General features: G+C 53.6%; 1 protein-coding gene across 1 annotated transcript in view; it reads right to left on the reverse strand.

The window, feature by feature from the left end:
- Positions 1–17,578, reverse strand: part of SHB (SH2 domain containing adaptor protein B) — a 138,466-nt gene that overhangs the window by 13,237 nt on the left and 107,651 nt on the right. Inside the window, exon 5 of the mRNA XM_047700355.1 lies at positions 11,847–11,966. Within this exon, the coding sequence (XP_047556311.1) occupies positions 11,847–11,966 (120 nt within the window). The remainder of the gene's footprint in view (positions 1–11,846; positions 11,967–17,578) is intronic.

The raw sequence follows: 17,578 nt of genomic DNA on the forward strand, positions 1-17,578 counted from the left end.
CCTCTTGGAATTTTACCGTACAAAGCTACCTGCTTTAAGCCGGGCCAAATGCCTCTAGGTGGGGGCTAATCGTATTTCTTCCAGCGGCCCTGACCTAGCTAGAAGCAAATTAAGACCACAGCCCTGTCCTGGGGCAAGCACAGAAGCTCTGCAAAGAATCCCACCCTAATCAGCACAGCTTTCTTTCCTCCCACTGTGTTCCTGAGCCTCCAGGCTCTGGAGGCTGGGAGAGCCCAGAGGGTGGGAGCCGTGGAGCCACCTACTGGGTGACCCTCATACAGCGGGAAGTGGTGGGATTCAGGCCCCCGTCCTCTGCCTACTCCCTCCCCTCCTCCCACTGCATCCTTCTCTGTGCTGCAGCCCCCTCGCTGATGGCAGAGCCAAAGTCTGTGTCTGTCACCATGGCCGGTCCCTGTAGCACCCATATGCCCTCCCCAAGTCCCCAACCAAGCCATTCCCAGATGGCTTTTGCAAAAATATTATTAAACAAGTCATATTAACAAGATGTTAGAAATGTGATTAGAAAGAAATGTTTTTCTCATTTGGAGAGACCACCCAGTGCCTCAGAGGAGAAGCTGTCCCGGGGCACAAGAGGTTTCCTGGCGACGGATGGGCAGTTGGAATGCCTCCCCTGGCGGGCTAGCCACACAGGCGGATTTATGCGGGCTGATAGGAGATAATTAAAAACCAGCTGGAAATGTAATCGGGGTGGCTCAGAGGCTCAAGGGACCATGGAGCTCTCCGGGGAGCAAAAAAGGCATGCGTGGCTAGGCAGGGACACCCAGTCCGTCAGTGGGCTTCCTTGGCACCAGTGTGCCAGGGGGTGTGCTGGAGAATGGGTTGGCTTTGTGATGCAGGTGCCTGTCATCTCTGAGCTCTGGGCAGCAGTGGAAAAAGGTCAGCTGACTTAGGGAAAGCGTGTTTTCCTGGGTCTTTCTGAAACTGACCATTCCAAGTCCATGCTGCAGCTGGCGATACCACTGCTCACCCGTCATTCAGAAATCCAGATGAGGTTCTGACTCCTCCCTCTTTCTCACCCTCATCAGTTCCACCATGACATGTGCTCCCCGCCCCCACCCCGCTGCCCTAGTCCTTTACTGCAGCACTCCTAGCAGCCAGCCTGCACCCCTGATCCCTTCCAGACATACCCATGGTTGGACAGGGCTTCTGAAAACCTGTCTTGCCAGCTACAGAGGCCACTGTTGTGGCCTCAACTTCCCTCTCTGCCAGCAGATCCCCAGATGCCCCCAGCTTCTCTGGTGCTTGAGCAGACCCAGAGAAGAAAGTGGATTCTGCCTTGGGTCATATATCCTGACACTGTCACTTCAGAGCCAGAAAACTACCCTCCAATATTTTTAGATTCCCACAAACCGAGGAAAGGAGCCTTAGGGCCTCTGGCCAGTCTACACAACGCCCTGGGGAAGATACCAGGCAGTGCCTGGCAATGGGTTTGTGTCCCAGGTCCTGCTCAGAAACTGTGTCGATGGTCCTGGGGCCCAGCTGGAGTGGAAGGGTTGGGGGTATTTCCGCTCAGAGAAACAAAGGCATCCCCCTTTCTGCCAAAGGGCAGAAAGAGGGCATTGGAATGCATGAAAGCCTAGCTCTTCCTTCACTCACTCAGCACTCTGAGGCTCACTGTTGTCAGGTTCATCCCCTGCAGGAAGCGTTTGAGGAGTCTCTGGAGCAACAGCCCCTAACTGTGGCATTTCCTTTAAACCTTCTAGAAGGAGAAACCACACTGCACGCTAATTGAGCAGAAAGTTCATTTTCCCTCCATCAGCCCGGAAAGGAAGTGGAATCCTCCATGTAGTGAAAGCAAACATATAGACCTCCTCCAACTCCAGCCCTGTCCCCGCTGCCCCTGCCTCAGCCCGACTCAGATGCTGTCAGAAAACAGGGCCTGGCTGGGAAGCCAGGAGGTGGGCAACTCCACCCCCTCTCTGGGCTCCAGCTGCTCCACCCGTACAGGGCATCAGGCCTAGTGATTTAAAAGATCTTCTGGGGGCACCTGGGTAGTTCAGTCAGTTGAGTATCCGACTCTTGATTTTGGCTTGTGGCCTTGAGGTCAAGAGATTGTGAGATCAGCCCTCGTGGGCCTGCAAGCTCAGTTGGCGGGGGGGGGAGGAGGGATCTGCTTGGGATTTGGCCCTGCCGCCCCACAGTCAAAAATAAATAAATCTAAGTTAAAAAGAAAATCCCTCTCTGTTCCCTAAATCCCAGGGTTTCTGCTTAGTGTACTCAGTGTATCAGAGCTGCTGTCCTGGCTTGCCACAAAAATGCCTCCCCATGAGAAAATGAGGAAATGCTCATTGAGATGCTCATCATCTTCAGCTGGGAGAACAGAGAGGTTAAGTGACTTACCCAAGGTCACACAGCCAGGATTTGACTCTAGCTCTGTGTGATTTGAAGTCTCAGTCACAGCAATGCAGGGTTTTGAGTTACGGCCTGCATAAAGTCCCACCTTAACAAAGGGGAATAGATATGGGTATAGACAGAGACTTCTAGGCCAGACCCAGATAACCCACAAGCTTTGAACCACACTGAGCTCTTTCCTCAACAACCTATAGCTCTCCAAAATCTATAACAAAGACTGTGAGTTACCACTCACTCACTCACTGAGCACTTACTACATGCTAGGCACATGCTAAGCATCTCACGCATACTGTCTTTTCATTACTATAACTGTAAAACCCATTTTACAGATAGGAAACTGAGGCTCAGATATGTTAAGCCCCTTATGCCCAAGACCACCTTGCTATTAAGAGGCAGAGCTGGTGGGGTACCTGGGTGCCTCAGTCGGTTAAGCATCTGACCCCTGATCTCAGCTCATGTCTTGATCTCAGGGTCATGAGTTCAAGCCCCCCCTGGGTTCTGCACTGGGTATGGAGCTTGCTGAAAAAAAAAAAAAAGGAAGAAAGAAAGAAAAAAGAAGAAGAGGAGGCAGAGCTGGTGTTTAAGAGCCTGTGTCTTCTGCTGCACAAAGCTGCCTCTTGTGGGGGCAGGAGAGGATGCTGGTCATAGGATGTATTACTAACTGTGGACTGAAAAGTGGGAAGCTTTTTCTCCTGGGCTGCTGTTTTCCCAGCATGGGTAGTGCCTTACCCTGCCTACCTACCCACAGTGCCTGAATCCTCCTTGGACCATGTCAAAGACCCCCTCCCTACCCCCAACCCACTCAGCACCTCCTGGGGTCCCTGTCTGCCTGACCACCTCTCTTTCTTCTGTAGGCCCCTCCTCCTCCAGCCCTCACACCCACCTGGCAGCTAAGAGAGTACAGAGTCAGAGGGTCCCTCTCATTACAGCCAGGCGGTCCTCTGGGTGCACAACCCTGCCTTCCTTTAGGCCTTGCCCTCAGGGGCATGGCTGGGAAAAGGGCCACTGCTGGAGGGAGTCCCGGCATTCTGGGGCTGGAGGTCATGCAGTGCAGAGAGCTCCACAATCCCTGGGGAGGCCCTGGTGTGGTCGGAGGGACTGTTCTGGGGCCCACCCTTGGGAGCAGGCAGCTACCCTGCAGTATTTGGAGACTCAATGTTGACCCAACAAGGGGGTGCGTCCATGGTAGAGGGAAGTGAAGTCCAAGGAGCGAGCAGCCTTTCCTCACCCCCCACCCCCTCCTCACCCTGCAAACCTTTATTATTTCTTGCTCCTGGCTGTCAGCAGCAGCAAACTAAGATTAATCACTCGCCTGCCTGCCCAGACCCAGACATGCCTACTGTTTGAAAACTCTCTCCTTTACTGTATAAATCAATGAAGGGAAAGAAGGAAGAATAACAACTCTACCAGCAACGCGCCCCCAGCACCCCTGGAATGCAACCCATCTGCTCCTCCGGGCCGGGCTACACCCGCCACCCGCCGCTGGAGCCCCAGGAAGCGTGTGTTGGCGGAGACTGGCTGTCCTGGCAGGCAGCGCAGACCTGCAGCTTCGAGCAGGAACCAGACGGGTGTCCCTAAGCAATCAGAGCAGGAGGCATTTTCTTGATAAATGGTCCTGCTGCAGCCTCCTCCCCTGCTTGGAGGAGGAGATGGGGCCCTGGTCTTCCCACCATCCTTGGAACGTAGGGGAAAGGCACCTCACCCTAACTGTGTGAAGCCTGTAACCTGGGAGCAAATGGACTACTCGAACCACAGACCCTCACTCTGTGGATGCGGGAGGCAGACGTCTGCCCAAGCACCCAGGAGCAGATACAGACAGGCCCCGCCCCCAGGGCTTCAGACCTGGCGGCCCAGCGCTCTGTCCAGTCTGCTGCCTCCAGTGTCTAAAAGTTCTGGGAAACCTGCATTACACTCAGCACCTATCTGCTGGGGGCCATGCGTCCGGCCAACCTGCAGAGCCACATTACTTCTTACAATGGCTTTATGAGAGTGGCCTACACAGTTTTCCAGGTAATGATCAGGGAAGTAAAGTCACTTGTCTAGCATCACACAGCAGGTAAAAGATGAAGCCAGGATTCAAACTCAGGTTATCTCTGACTGCAGAGCCCATGTTCTTCCCTTTACAGCTTAAACAGGGCTGCCCTGGATCCCCCCTGATGCCTGCCCACAGACTGCCTGCCTCCTAGGCTCTTGGACTGTGCTAGCTTGAGTGGCATGTTTGTGGGCATGTAGAAGGAAAGGGGGGCTTGGGAGGGCCAAGGGAGGCAGAAGCGGTGGTTTTCCCTTGATAATACTCATGGTGCACCCTGGTTCACTAAAGGTTCTAGAATACACCTCTGAGGACATGACTGCACCTTGCTCAAAACCTTCAGGGACACCTGCGACCTTAGAGGAGAGGGCCTCCATTCCTCAGCCTGGAGACTAGGGCCATGTCTTTCTTCAGCTCCTGTGGAAGTGTTATTTGTTGTTCTGCACAAGTCTGCCCTGTCTATAAGTTGACCTGCTCACCCTCCAAACACCCCGTCTTCGGGTGCTTTGCCTCTTTCACAACCCCGAGACCTTTCTGTCTTGGGTAACCCTTCAGCAGTCCCGCGAGTGTATGAGTTTATGGGTTCTGGTGTACATATCCTCTTCCCTTGGACTGTGAACTGCTGGAGGGCTGGAATCCAGGACAGAAAGGGTACTGAATGGGGCAGAACTTGTTGGGTGAAGGCGGGGGAGGTGGGGAAGGCTCCTGAATGATCAAGACTAAGCTGCAACCTGAGGGAAAGAGGCCAGACCCCAGAAGCATCTCCTGAGGTCAGAATCTGGGCCACATTTGCATAGGTGCTGTGCAGTTTGCCTTTGGGGATTTGAAAGCTGAAGGCCCCTTTGTGGGGGTTTCTTGGGGCCATGTCTCCCATGGGGGTTAGGGTTCTCACTGCCTAAAGAAAGCTAGACCTGGGCTCTTGTCAAAGCAGTATGGGCATCCCTGCAAGGACGTTTTTTTCCCCCCTTGTGGGGGTGGTGAGAGAATGAGGGAGAGGGGCCCAGAGGGAGAGGGAGAGAGAGTATCTTAAGCAGGCTCCACGCCCAGCATGGAGTCTGATGCCGGGTTTGATCCCCTGAGATCATGACCTGAGCTAAAGTTAAGAATTGGACACTTAGGGGTGCCTGGGAGGCTCAGTGGGTTAAGACTCTGCCCTCAGCTCAGGTCATGATCCCAGGGTCCTGGGATCGAGTCCCCCATTGGGCTCTCTTCTCGGCAGGGAGCCTGTTTCCCCCCCTTCTCTCTCCGCCTGCCTCTCTGCCTACTTGTGATCTCTGTCAAATAAATAAATCAATCTTTAAAAAAAAAAAAAAAGAATTAGACACTTAACCGACGGAGCCACCTGGGCGTGTCCCGTCCCCCTGCCCTGCTTGAGGCCTTTAATTACCACTCTGCCCGCTCCCAGGGATGGGCCCAAAGCAGGCCCAGCCTGCCCTGCATCTGGGGAGGGGAGCCCTGGCACTCACCCTGCCTCCCTGCCCCCACCAGCTGCAAACCCTTGTCTTTGAAGTCCTATTTTCCTCATCTTGTCCAGATTCCTTTGCAAAAACTCATGAAACTGGAACTTGCAAAAAGTCATTCATCGTCCAAAGTGCCTGAAGAACCCTTTTAATGAGATTTTTCAAGACTTTTCCTCCCTTTCCCCACTGCCTGCCTTTCCAGACAGGAAGCTGTTAGAGTGTGGTGTTTTCATGCCAATATCTAAAGGGTCAACCCCTTGCTTCCCTGAGGCTGGAGTGAGTGTTCTGAAAGCCAACATGTCTGTCAGCAGCTGAGAGGGAGCCTAGTCAGGCTGGAGAAGGGGGAAGTGGGAGAGCTCCGTAGGGAGAAGGGGATAAGGGCAGTGTTCTAAAGCAGCTAGGCAGGATCTCTGTAAGACCACTCTGTAGGTGGAGGTGTCCACCAGGGAGGGGATCTAGAGGCAGGGGCTGGGGAGTGCAGGCACCATCTTGGATTGCCATGAGGGTAGAGAGCTTTTGGTGGCTGATGGCTAGCAGCTTAGGCCTGTCCCCCCCCACCGTGGGAAGCAGTCACCATCTCCTGTCAGGGTGGTCAACTGCCGACTGGGTTGCCCAAGGCCAATCACCAACCCACTCTGGGCCTTTAGTCTCCCCACCCATGAGGCAAAGGCTGGATTAGATGGGTCTCTAAGGTCACTTCCAGATGACCTCTGACCCGGTGTAATAAGGAGTGTTTGGGAGGGGTGGCAAGAGACCAGGCTGGGAGTCCCTGACCTCCACTCGTCTTGGAAGTTCATTCAGCTGCCTTCACCCTACAATGAAAAGGAGGACCATGCTTTCTGTCCTAGCCAGCTGGCAGGGCTGTCCTGGGCCAGACACACTGGCCTTCTCAAGTGTAAGCTGCTTCAGATATGCAGGGAGACAGGGTCAGGAAGTGGGGCTTAAGCACAAAGGCAGGTCCCTCAGAGCGGACCCTGCACTTTCGTGGCTCCAGCATCAAAAACTGAGCCTCAACTCCTTTGTGAGGCACAAGACCCGCCAATGGCTCTTCTGTATTCCCAGGACTTTGCCTGGGCTGTTCCGTCCAGCTGAGATCCCCCCAGCCATCCCTGCCTAAGACCACTTACCCTCTTTTTAAGGCTCAAATGCACCAGCAGCTTCACCTAACCCTCCGTGTCGGGGACTGCCCACCCCTGAGCCAGCTCTGAGTCCCCCAGGCCCTCCCTGCAGACCTGTGTGTAACGAGACCAGGCTGAACAGCCCAGGCTGTGAGTGCCTGTGGTCTGAGCTGAGTGGTTCTCGTTTCAGCTGCAGATGCTGCCCTGCCCAGCGCCCGGAACGGCAGGCTCTGAGAACTATCTGCTGCGAGGACAGAAGAGGTGGAGGGCCGTGCTCTGAGGCCAGGTTCCCCCAAATCCTTTCTCCAACCGGGAACATGCTCACAGCAGGACCCAAGGGTCACATGAAAACATAGCTGGAATTCCAACTTCAATCTGTACTATGCTTCCGACAGCTCCATGTACAGACATTGCCAGTCCTACCCTGCCCCCAGCACCAGGCCTTGGGGATCTGAGAGATGTCACACCTCCCCCCGGTGGCTGGCAAAGCTGGCACTTGATCCAAGCAGCCCCGATGTTAAGTACTGGGGCCATTCCCTTTGTGGTCGAGGCGACTAATGCCAGGTTATCACCCTCTGGCTGCCACCCGGACTGCTCATCATGAACTGGAGGCACTCTGGGAAGTCAGCTCACCTCCCTCTAATAGGCCGCCCTGCCCAGCCACAGGATGGCCTAGCCCACCTCCTCAATTCCAGGCTTCTTCAAGGGACATCTGACCACATGAGACCACTCATCTGGCCTTTGGGATCTCACAGCTCTAGACAAAACATGCAAGCTAAACCTCCAGCACTCGAGGGCGCAGAGCAGTCATCCCAACTCAGGTCTGGTGGCAGATGTTCTTATCCATGGTTCGGGCCCAGGCTGCTGGCCCTGCCCTCAGTCTCTTCCACCTCCTCTCCGGCTTGGGAGGTGCAGGAGATCTGGCAAGAGTGCTCCACAGACGGAGGAAGGCTGAGTCCAAGGACAGGGGAAATCCAGGGAGGAAGAGACACCCTGCTGTCAGAGGTGGAGGCATCCTTAGCAGCCACAAAATTCGCAAGGAAATGGCCTTTAACGAAACCAGGGCGGCAACCTGGGAAATGGGACTAATATTAAGAGGATGTCTACACTGCACTGGTCAGACTAGAGGTGCTTCTCCTCTGGAAGAGGTGCACCGTCCCCCTCGGTGTGCAGAAAAGGCTTTGAGAAGTGCCATGACTGCCAAGGCCATAAGGTCATGGAGTGGGGACATACACTTAGTGACAGGCTGAATCAGATGCCCTGCCAATACCCCATCTTTTTTTTTTTTTTTTAAGATTTTATTTATTTATTTGACAGAGAGAGATCACAAGTAGGCAGAGAGGTAGGCAGAGAGAGAGAGGTTCAGGAAGCAGGCTCCCTGCCAAGCAGAGAGCCTGATGCGGGACTTGATCCTAGGACCCTGAGATCACGACCTGAGCCGAAGGCAGAGGCTCAACCCACTGAGCCACCCAGGTGCCCACCCCATCATTTTAAAATTAAAATGTGCCAGGGCTCCTGGGTGCCTCAGTCAGCTGAGCGGCTGACTCTTGATTTCAGCTCAGGATCATGGAACTGAGCCCCACATCAGGCTCCATGCTCAGTTGGGGGGCGGGGATCTGCTTGAGATTCTCTCTGCCTCTTCCTCTGCCCCTCGCCCTGCTCATGGAGTCTCTCACTCTCTCGCTCTTTCACTAAATAAATAAATCCCTAACACATTCACACAGTTAACTGCTATTCACAACTTGATGTATAGTCTTCAAAAATCCTTTTCTGTGTTGTTTGTACATAGAAATGCTTGAGTATAAAACAACACTCATACACCTGTTTTTATTTCATAAGTATCGGTTCTTATTTATGGTGGCTATACTTTCATTTATTTCTCTGAAGTTTTATATATATATATATTTAAAGATTTTATTTATTTGACAGAGATCACAAGCAGGCAGAGAGAGAGGAAGGGAAGCAGGCTCCCTGCTGCGCAGAGAGCCCAATGTGGGGTTCGATCCCAGGACCCCGGGATCATGACCTGAGCCGAAGGCAGAGGCTCAGTGGGTTAAAACCCGCATTGGGCTCTCTGCTCAGCAGGGAGCCTGCTTCCCTTCCTCTTTCGCTGGCTGCCTCTCTGCCTACCTATGATCTCTGTCAAATAAATAAATAAAATTAAAAAGAAAAAAAAAAAAGAAAATCTCTTCAAAATTGCCTATTATTTCTAGTTTCTTTGTCTCCAGAAAGCGGGATCTAAATCTCCCATGGGAAAGGTACTCTCTCTGAACCAGGAGATAAAAGGACATTCTATCACAGGGCCCCCAAACAGGCCCAGGGACTCCCTTCTCTTCAGGATTTCTCTAGGACTTTTCCCAAATTGCCTGCTGGCCCCTTACTTTGCACACATCCCTGACCCCTGGACTCCAAGCTCGTTCCTGTGGAAATAGACTCAACTTGCTATCTGTCCCTGAAGAGTAGTCCTACCACCCCTACTGCCCAGGGAATGGTGCGCACCCGGGATGAAAAGGAATCGCACTCTCAGAGCTGTGCTGGAAATCCTCTCCTACCGACCCATCTCAGAGGTGGATTTTCGGCCTGTTTGCATCAGAGGGCAAGCTTCACAGAAACTCGGGCATGGATCCCACAGGTATCGTGGTATGGCTGCTTCTGCAACTGCCTTGAGAGTTCCTTCTATGGTCTCATGCTGCTGCCTCAACAGTGACACATCCTGGGTACTGAGGAGGCCACTGTTCCCTTGCAGACAGAGCTGTGTCGGGGTCACCATGGAGCCCCAGTGTCCAGCCGGGCCCGCCCTGACAGAGGATTGCCGGGCTGGGTATGGGGTGCTCCATCCCTCCTTCCTTGGTGCGCCCTACTGGTCATTTTGGGCACACTCCTCTGACCAGGCCCTAGACAACAGGATTCTAGGAGGAAAGAGAGCCACAGAGGAACTCCAAGGGTGCCAGCACAAGAGGGCCCCACTGAGGAAGCCCAGGGGGTAGGCAGGCTGCCTCGGTCAGCATGGAAGGGCAGTGATGCGGGAATCCCGTCTCTGATGTCATCTGCTTCCTCCATCTCTCCCAGCCCTGGACAGCACACTGCACCTTGAGGTGGGAAGTCGAAGCTCTGGAGAACCGCTCCAGAGCACCTGTACTGCTAGGTTACTGTGCACAGGGAGGGAGGAGTCGGGGCTGCCCGGAGCAGTGAGCTGCGAGCCCGAGGACCCGCTGGTCTCTGGCAGCATGGCACGAGGTGTGCACCTGTCCCCCACTGCCCCTCTCACCTCCATCCATGACTGGCCTCTAACTTTGCTCCCTTCCAGCCCCGCCTCCCAGCCCAGCTGCAGTTCAGTACCGAATTCTTCCTGGCTGAGATAAACCGACTCTTCAAGCCAACGGGTCTGACCGTGAACATCGAAGTACAGGTGCTGCTTGTCCTGAGTGCCCCCGCCCCCCCAGCTGGTTAGAAGTCCCCTCCATGTTCTCCCTGCCGAGGGCCATCCAGCCCCTGTTTTACATCCCCAGCAATGAGACACTCACTACCTCCTGAGGCAGCTTCAGACGGATCTAATTCTTTTTTTTTTTTTAAGACGGATCTAATTCTTTATCAGTTCTGTTAGAAACCTTTTGCTCTCACTGAGCTGGAATCTGCACACCTGTAACTCCCATCTGGGGACCCCCAAGCACATCTGCTCCTTCTGCCCTGATTGTCCTGGAGCGATCTGTGGTTCCCACCATGTCTCCACACATCCTCTGCTCTCCAGGCAGATGTCTAGTGCCTATTTGCTGCCCATGCACTGCGGTTGCCATGGTCCCTCTCGGGGCCAAGCCCAGTGGACATGGTGGGGCCAGTCCTGAGAGGAGAGTGCAGGCCAATCTATCCCTCCTTGGCTGCACTGCTGCTACTGTCTACATGGCCGGCAGCCACATCCCTGCAGGCCCTTTCTCTATCACATGACCTCTAAGAACGGTGAGCAGAAAGGAGGGGAAGCCAGGCAGAGGGTTTCACTGCTTCTGCTGGTCTGTGCCGGCTAAAGGGCCACGGTTCTTCAACCCCAGTCTGTCACTAACTCTTGTGTCCTTGAGAAACCTCTCCTCTCTCTAGGCCTCCATTTTCCTATCTGTAAAATGGGTTTTAGACCATCTGTTGGGTCCCATTTGGTAACAGCACAGAATGAGGAAGCGCTCAAGCAAAAAACCTCTCTTACTTCAGGGCTGCCTATCAACAGTGATGCTTCATGGGTTAGAAAGACCCAACAGTTTACAAAGCAGCCACAGATGACACCACCAGCAGGATTCTTCCTGGCTCTTCCCAGTGCTCCTCAAAACCTCTGTGACCCACATAAAAATCAGACCTGTCTGAACAGCAGCCTGGAACACATAAAAAACGTTGTTCCTGCAGTGGCAGCAGGGTGCTGGGGACAGTCAAACAGTTGGTTCTGAGTCCTGGCCTTGTCCCTTGGGCCTGCCAATCCCCCTTATAAGCCTCAGTTTCCTCACCTGCAAAATGGCGACAATATGTTCCTCATCAAAGGACTGTTGGGAGGTTTGAGAGAGGACTGAGGTATGTACAGAGCTTCACTCGTGTCCTGCCTCACAGCAGATACAGAAGCTATTCTTGGGTATTTCATATTAAATCTTAGGAAAATGCCCCTCCTCTTCTGGGGCAGAGAACATTAAAAACTCCTCTGTCTCCCAGGAGAATAAGATCAAATTGAAAAACCGAGGCTTGAAATAACTCACGCTGGCACATTTCTGCGGCGGGGGGTGGGGGTGGGGGACACACTGTGGTGAAGTCTTGCTGCCACAGACACAAGGACTGGGCAATGCTTCACTGGAGGCTGCCGACGAGGGCTGAGAGGGTGAATGAGGCTGTACTCACTTCAGGGAGAGGGAATAGTCGTGCTTGCTTGTCTGGCTGTTCCGGACAAGGTAGCTACACTCCTTGCAGAGCCGCAGAAGGTTCTCGGCATCTCCTCTGCTGATGGCTCCGTGATACCAGCTGGAGAGAAGGGAGAGGGTCAGAACCCAGCAGAACCCCCCCACGGCCAATACCCTTGCAAACTCCTCCTTGGAGAGGCTCAGCCCCCTCGGAGGACAGCTGGCATGTCCCAGCTGCCTCATCACAAGGCAAGGGCACGTGTGTGCATGTATTCAGAATTCAGTGCAGAATTATGTGTCTGCTGCACACGCACTCCTGGGGAGAGAACAGGAAACGAACCCGTGGCCGCCTCCCTCATGGCACTTACCTAACACAGGTGCTATGGGAGGTGGTACAGGGGAGACAGAGCAGGGCTGTGTGGTTTGGAGCTCGGGGTAGGGGCTGCTATTTTAAGCAGTAGCCAGGGAAGCCTTCCGGAGACAGTGACGTTTCAGTGTGGGCCTGAAGGAGGTGAGGGAAGAAGCCACGAAGGACGGAAGCTGGAAAGAGCAGTTCTGGCAGAGGGAGAGGCAGCAAAGGCCAGAAGCAGGATTGAGTGCCTGACGTGCTTGGGAACCAGCAAGGCAGCCAGCACGGCTGCAGTGGGTCCAAGGGGAGGGGTGAGCCAGGAGGCCAGAGGGCAGGGCCGGGGCAGGGTGCCTTGTGCACAAGGCAAGGACCCTGGCTTTCTCCATCTAAGTGACACAGAGGCCATCAGAGGGTGCTGACAGGAGGGACACGTGTTGCCTCTCTGTGACATCTGTGGGACAAGTGGGCGGTGCTCATCACTCAGGAAAGCAGGCAGCTGGGTGGGGGGGTGGCCAACCAGTGCTTCTGGCAAGCAAATCTGGCATCGGCTAGGCCCTTGGGAAGCCCAGAATCACCACATCCAGGTACCACGAGGTCAGTGGGAGAATCAGAAGGGAGGGGTGCCACAGCAGACAACCTGACAGAGGCTCCTGGCTACAGGACAAAAGAGGAACACTGATCTTCCAGATTGGGAGAGCTGAAGGTAGAACTGCGGAGGAAGAGTGAAGATCACGAGACGCGAGTCAGAATGCATTTTTGTTTACCTTACAGTGTGGGCAACGGGATAGTGGTGATAGGTGATACAGGGCCAGGAAGAGAACCACAGGTGCTAGATGGTTACGGAGCCGCAGACAACATCCCCCCACCCCCACGCTTGCCAACCGGGCAGTCAGGGGCGAGCAGCAGAACCCGGCTGCACCTCAGGTCTCTATCCAGTTAGGGTCACTCCCCCCCAATTTTAGGGTGTGAGGCTTAAATGGGACGATGCATGGGAGGGCTTATGTAGAGCCTGGGACGGGTGAGTTTCAACAAATGGCAGCTCTGAGCATCAACAGAAGTAGAAGGAGAGCGAATCTGCAGATGGCCGTGGGCAACTCCCCCAACTATCATTATTTGGGCTATTGCCCACCTGTAGTCTGCATTTCAAATTCCCAGGTGTAAGCAGGGATGCTGCTGCCTCCTGGTCCCGGCCCAGGACTGCCCTGCAGACAGGACCTCTGAGAGTTCTGTGAAAGACATTCTGTGTGGGGAGAAACAGGGTACCGCCTGACACCGCACGCCTTCTACAAGGCAGCGTTCTGAACAGGTAACGGCAGTTACCTGTTAACTTCAGAACCCAACCTGCTTCAGGAAAGCACGGACTGGAGAGCAGATGTGAGTGTCCCTGCCCACTGTGCATGTGATGGAGTGGCTGACCGCCCAGGAGATCACTCACAGGTCAGCCCGGAGGCTGGACATCTGGAGGGGACACTCGTCAAGGGAAATGGTAGGAGGAGTGTACACCCGCCTTCCTTTCTAAATGTGGAAATGAAGAGGAATATGAAATTAGGGATTGCATGGGCTCCCATAGGGAAAGCACTTTCAAAGATGTGAAGGCTGAAGGCACACATTAGGAGGTACATGCGACTGGAGTTTGGAGAAATAGCTAGACAAGGATGGAACAGGCTTTAGAACTGAAAGTTAACAGATCTGGCAAGGCTGTTTTCCGGGAAATTTCACCCGTGTAACACACCCCCGGTAAGCTGACAAACTTGTTGTTTTACTAGGAAAACAAGTTCCAGCCATCTGAAGCAGAGCCATCCTCAGAGAAAGGCCTAGAAGAGGTCTCCAGGGAAGTGCTGCCTGCTCTCCGCCCCTCCCTGAGCATGAGCTGGCGGCAGATGGGCCTCCAGAGGCTCGGGATCCCCGTTGAAGGTAGTGCCTGATGGGGAAACAGGATAAGCTGCTGGCTCCTTCCCTGCTGCCCAGCTACTGCACCTGGAGAGAAGGTCAGGGACTTGGGCCAAGATTCAAAGGAGACTCAAGCTAGTTTGGGAGAAAAGGGCCAAAGGACATGATCGGGGGCTGGGGCCAGCCACTGGGCAGCCGGCTGGCATGAGGCTGGCCACCAGAAGACAGGGTGGGCCTGGGTGGTCCTGTTGGGGCTGAAGGCCAACTGCTGGGCCCAAGCAGGCTCTGCCTAGACTGAAAACAGAATCTAAGCACGAGGCTGTCTGGGGATGTGCTGGAGTTTGCAGAGCTGGCCAGTCGGGTCTGTACTGTGGGTATGAAGAGGACCCAACCACGGCCATCCAGCCTATGCAGTACCCACTAGCTCATCCAAAATTTACTCACCACTGACAACATCCTTGATCTCATGGGGCTGACGTGGAGAAGAGGGAGAGCCAATAAATAGATTCAGAACACAATTTCAGAAAGTGACAAGTGCTATGCAGGAATCCTGAGTTGGTGCTAGGCAGTGACGAGGACAGGGAAAAGTGTTTATGTTAGAATGAACAGACAGGGGAGGCCTGAAAGGAGATGACATTTGACCTGAGAATCTCCTTCATGAGAAAGAGCCAATCATGCAAAGAACCAAGGAAAACACGTTCTCTGCAGAGGAACCAGCAAGTGCAAAGCATCTGAAGCAGAATGTGCGGGGGGTGTTCACAGAGCAGGAAGGCAGCAAGAATGGCCCAGCTCTGGGAACACGGGGAGCGCTGCAGGATGGGGGTGGACTGGGAGGCAGAGCCCCATTCCCTGAAGCCTTGGGAGCAAGGGAAGAAGTCTGATTCCATTCTAAGCACAGCAGAGGGCAATGTGTTTTAAAGAGAGGATGCTGGGGCGCCTGGGTGGCTCAGTTTTCTGGACGTTTTGATCCCAGCATCCTGGGATCAAGCCCCCCATCAGGGAGCCTGTTTCTCCCTCTCCCTTTGCCTGCTGCTCCCCCAACTTGTGCTCTGTGTCAAATAAATAAATAAACAAAATCTTAAAAAAAAAAAAAGAGGATGTTACTTGTTCCCAATGGTCTTATAAAAGGCCAAGCAGGTTCTCCTGAAGAGAGGCCAGCAAGGAAATGCAGTGGGAGACGAGGCAGGGGGCTTTTGCAGTGGTCCAGATGGGAGGTGGCTCTGGGACAAGAGGAAAAGATGGGTACGGCCTATAATCTAGATCCAAGAAACTAGCAGAAGTTGCTAGTTCAGATGCATTAGATGCTAGTGTAAGGTTTAAAAAAAAAAAAAAAAGGAAAGCAAGAGGACTCCAGATTGGTGGCTTGAGCAAGTAGGTACATGTGACACCATGTATGGAGGTGGAGAAGCTGGGGGAGGAGCGGGTGTCCGGAGCTCAGGGGCCCAGTTTTAAACACACTAAATTTGAGATGCCCATTTGTCAGCCAAGTGCAGATGCCAAGACAGCAGCTGGATGCAGGAGGTGGGCGTTCTAGGAGAGGTGTGGGCTGCGGAGGCACGCTGGTGACTCACCACCCAGAGCCTGAGGCGACTACCCAGGGAGAGCGTGCAGCTGGAACCTGAGCCCCCGACAGGCCAACCTTCAGGTAAAGCTGAGGTGAGGAGCCAGAAGAGGTGGCCAGGGAGGCAGGGGGAAAAACCAGGAACAGACTGTGTCTCCAAAGGAGGGAGCTGTCTACTGTCTGTGCTCAGTGAGAGAGAATGGGGAGTGATGTAAGGGAGACAGACAGTGTGGAGAGCTCTTTGGGGACTTCACTCATATCCTAGACAGCACCTATTAGTGCCAGGTCCCGTTCCAAAGCACCACGGACGCAGTGGTGACCCAGAGAAGCTTCTGTCCTCACGGAGCTTAAGTTCCAACAGGGGCAGGATGCCTGCTGGGTCTAGCCATCTCTGGATCATATTTTGTTTGTTGATTAAAAAGGACATAGTGATCAGAAACAAGCAGAACTACCACTGGATCTGGGTAGCTGTGACAGACGGTTAGCCGAGATGCCCGCTGGGAGCGCTTCCCCACGTGCTTGCTACAGCAGGCACAGGGCATCACGAAGGAGGCTGAGGCCCTCCCCACATGACAGCACATGTTGGAAAGGGGCACAGAGCCCATGACATCATTCGGAAAACCCTGCATCCTGCTCGCCAAGGGAGCATTTCCTGTGAGGGATGCGCTGCCGGCTATGCTGAGGCCAGAATCCTGCACTGGAGATTAATATAGTACATGACACACATGGGCCTGTCTCATGAGGGATCGGCTTGCTGTCAGCTCATCTCCTGTCTTTATGGAGGGCCTACTCTGTGTCAAGCATGTGTGAAGGGCTAGGGAGAAGAGGGTGTAATTGGGGGTAGAATGTGGCCTCAAGTCACAGCCCTGGAGCTCCAATCCTGCCTCTGCACTGTGAACTGTGACATTCTAGCCAAGGCTCTGTGTCTCCTTGAGTCTAACTTCTCATCTACGTGACGGGGATGGTAACCCCATTTATTGCGTATGTGCTTGTTAAGAGGATGCCACACCTGAAGGTATCAGCACGAGACCCAGAACCAGCTTCATCAAGCATCTGGAGAAGCTGGCCATAGCCCAGGTATATGGAATGGTGAGAAATGGAAAAAGCAGTGTGTGGGCAATCCGCAGAGTGAGTGGCAGGCTAGGGAGACGAGACTTTTATCCTGGAAGTGATGGGGAGCCACTGAAGGTTTCAGGGCTCCGCAGGGACCTGTGCACAGTAAGAAGGGAAGTGATAACCATGATCAGAGCGAGGGCTGGTAAAGGGCCTGACTGACAGTGTTGGGGAAGAGCAGGGAGGGGAAGGGGCAGCAGGGATGGGACTGGGCCACCGACTGAGGTGGGAAATCTCAGGGGAAAAGGCCTGAGAAAACCCACATCAAGAGTGTCAAAACCAGGGGCGTCTGGGTGGCTCAGCTGGGTAAGCAGCTGCCTTCAGCTCAGGTCATGATCTTGGAGTCCTCGGATCCAGCCCCATGTCGGGCTCTTTGTTCAGCAGGGAGCCTGCTTCTCCCTCTCCCTCTGCCTCTCCCTACTCAGTCTCTCTCTCTCTCTCAAATAAATAAATTTTTTAAAAAATCTTAAAAAAAATTTTGAGTTAAAAAAAAAAAGACTTTCCCTCTGTCCCTCGCCTTCTCTCAAATAAATAAATCTTTTTTTTTTTTTTAAGATTTTATTTATTTATTTGACAGAGATCACAAGTAGGCAGAGAGGCAGGAAGACAGGGAGAGGGAGAAGCAGGCTCCCTGCTGAGCAGAGAGCCCGATGCAGGGCTCGATCCCAGGACCCTGGGCTCATGACCTGAGCTGAAGGCAGAGGCTTAATCCACTGAGCCATCCAGGTGCCCCTAAATCTTTTTTTTTTTTTTTTTAAGATTTTATTTATTTATTTGACAGAGAAAGACACAGTGAGAGAGGGAACACAAGCAGGGGGAG

This window comes from Lutra lutra, chromosome 13 (genome assembly GCF_902655055.1).
Source record: "Lutra lutra chromosome 13, mLutLut1.2, whole genome shotgun sequence".
In the NCBI taxonomy this organism is placed as follows: domain Eukaryota; kingdom Metazoa; phylum Chordata; class Mammalia; order Carnivora; family Mustelidae; genus Lutra; species Lutra lutra.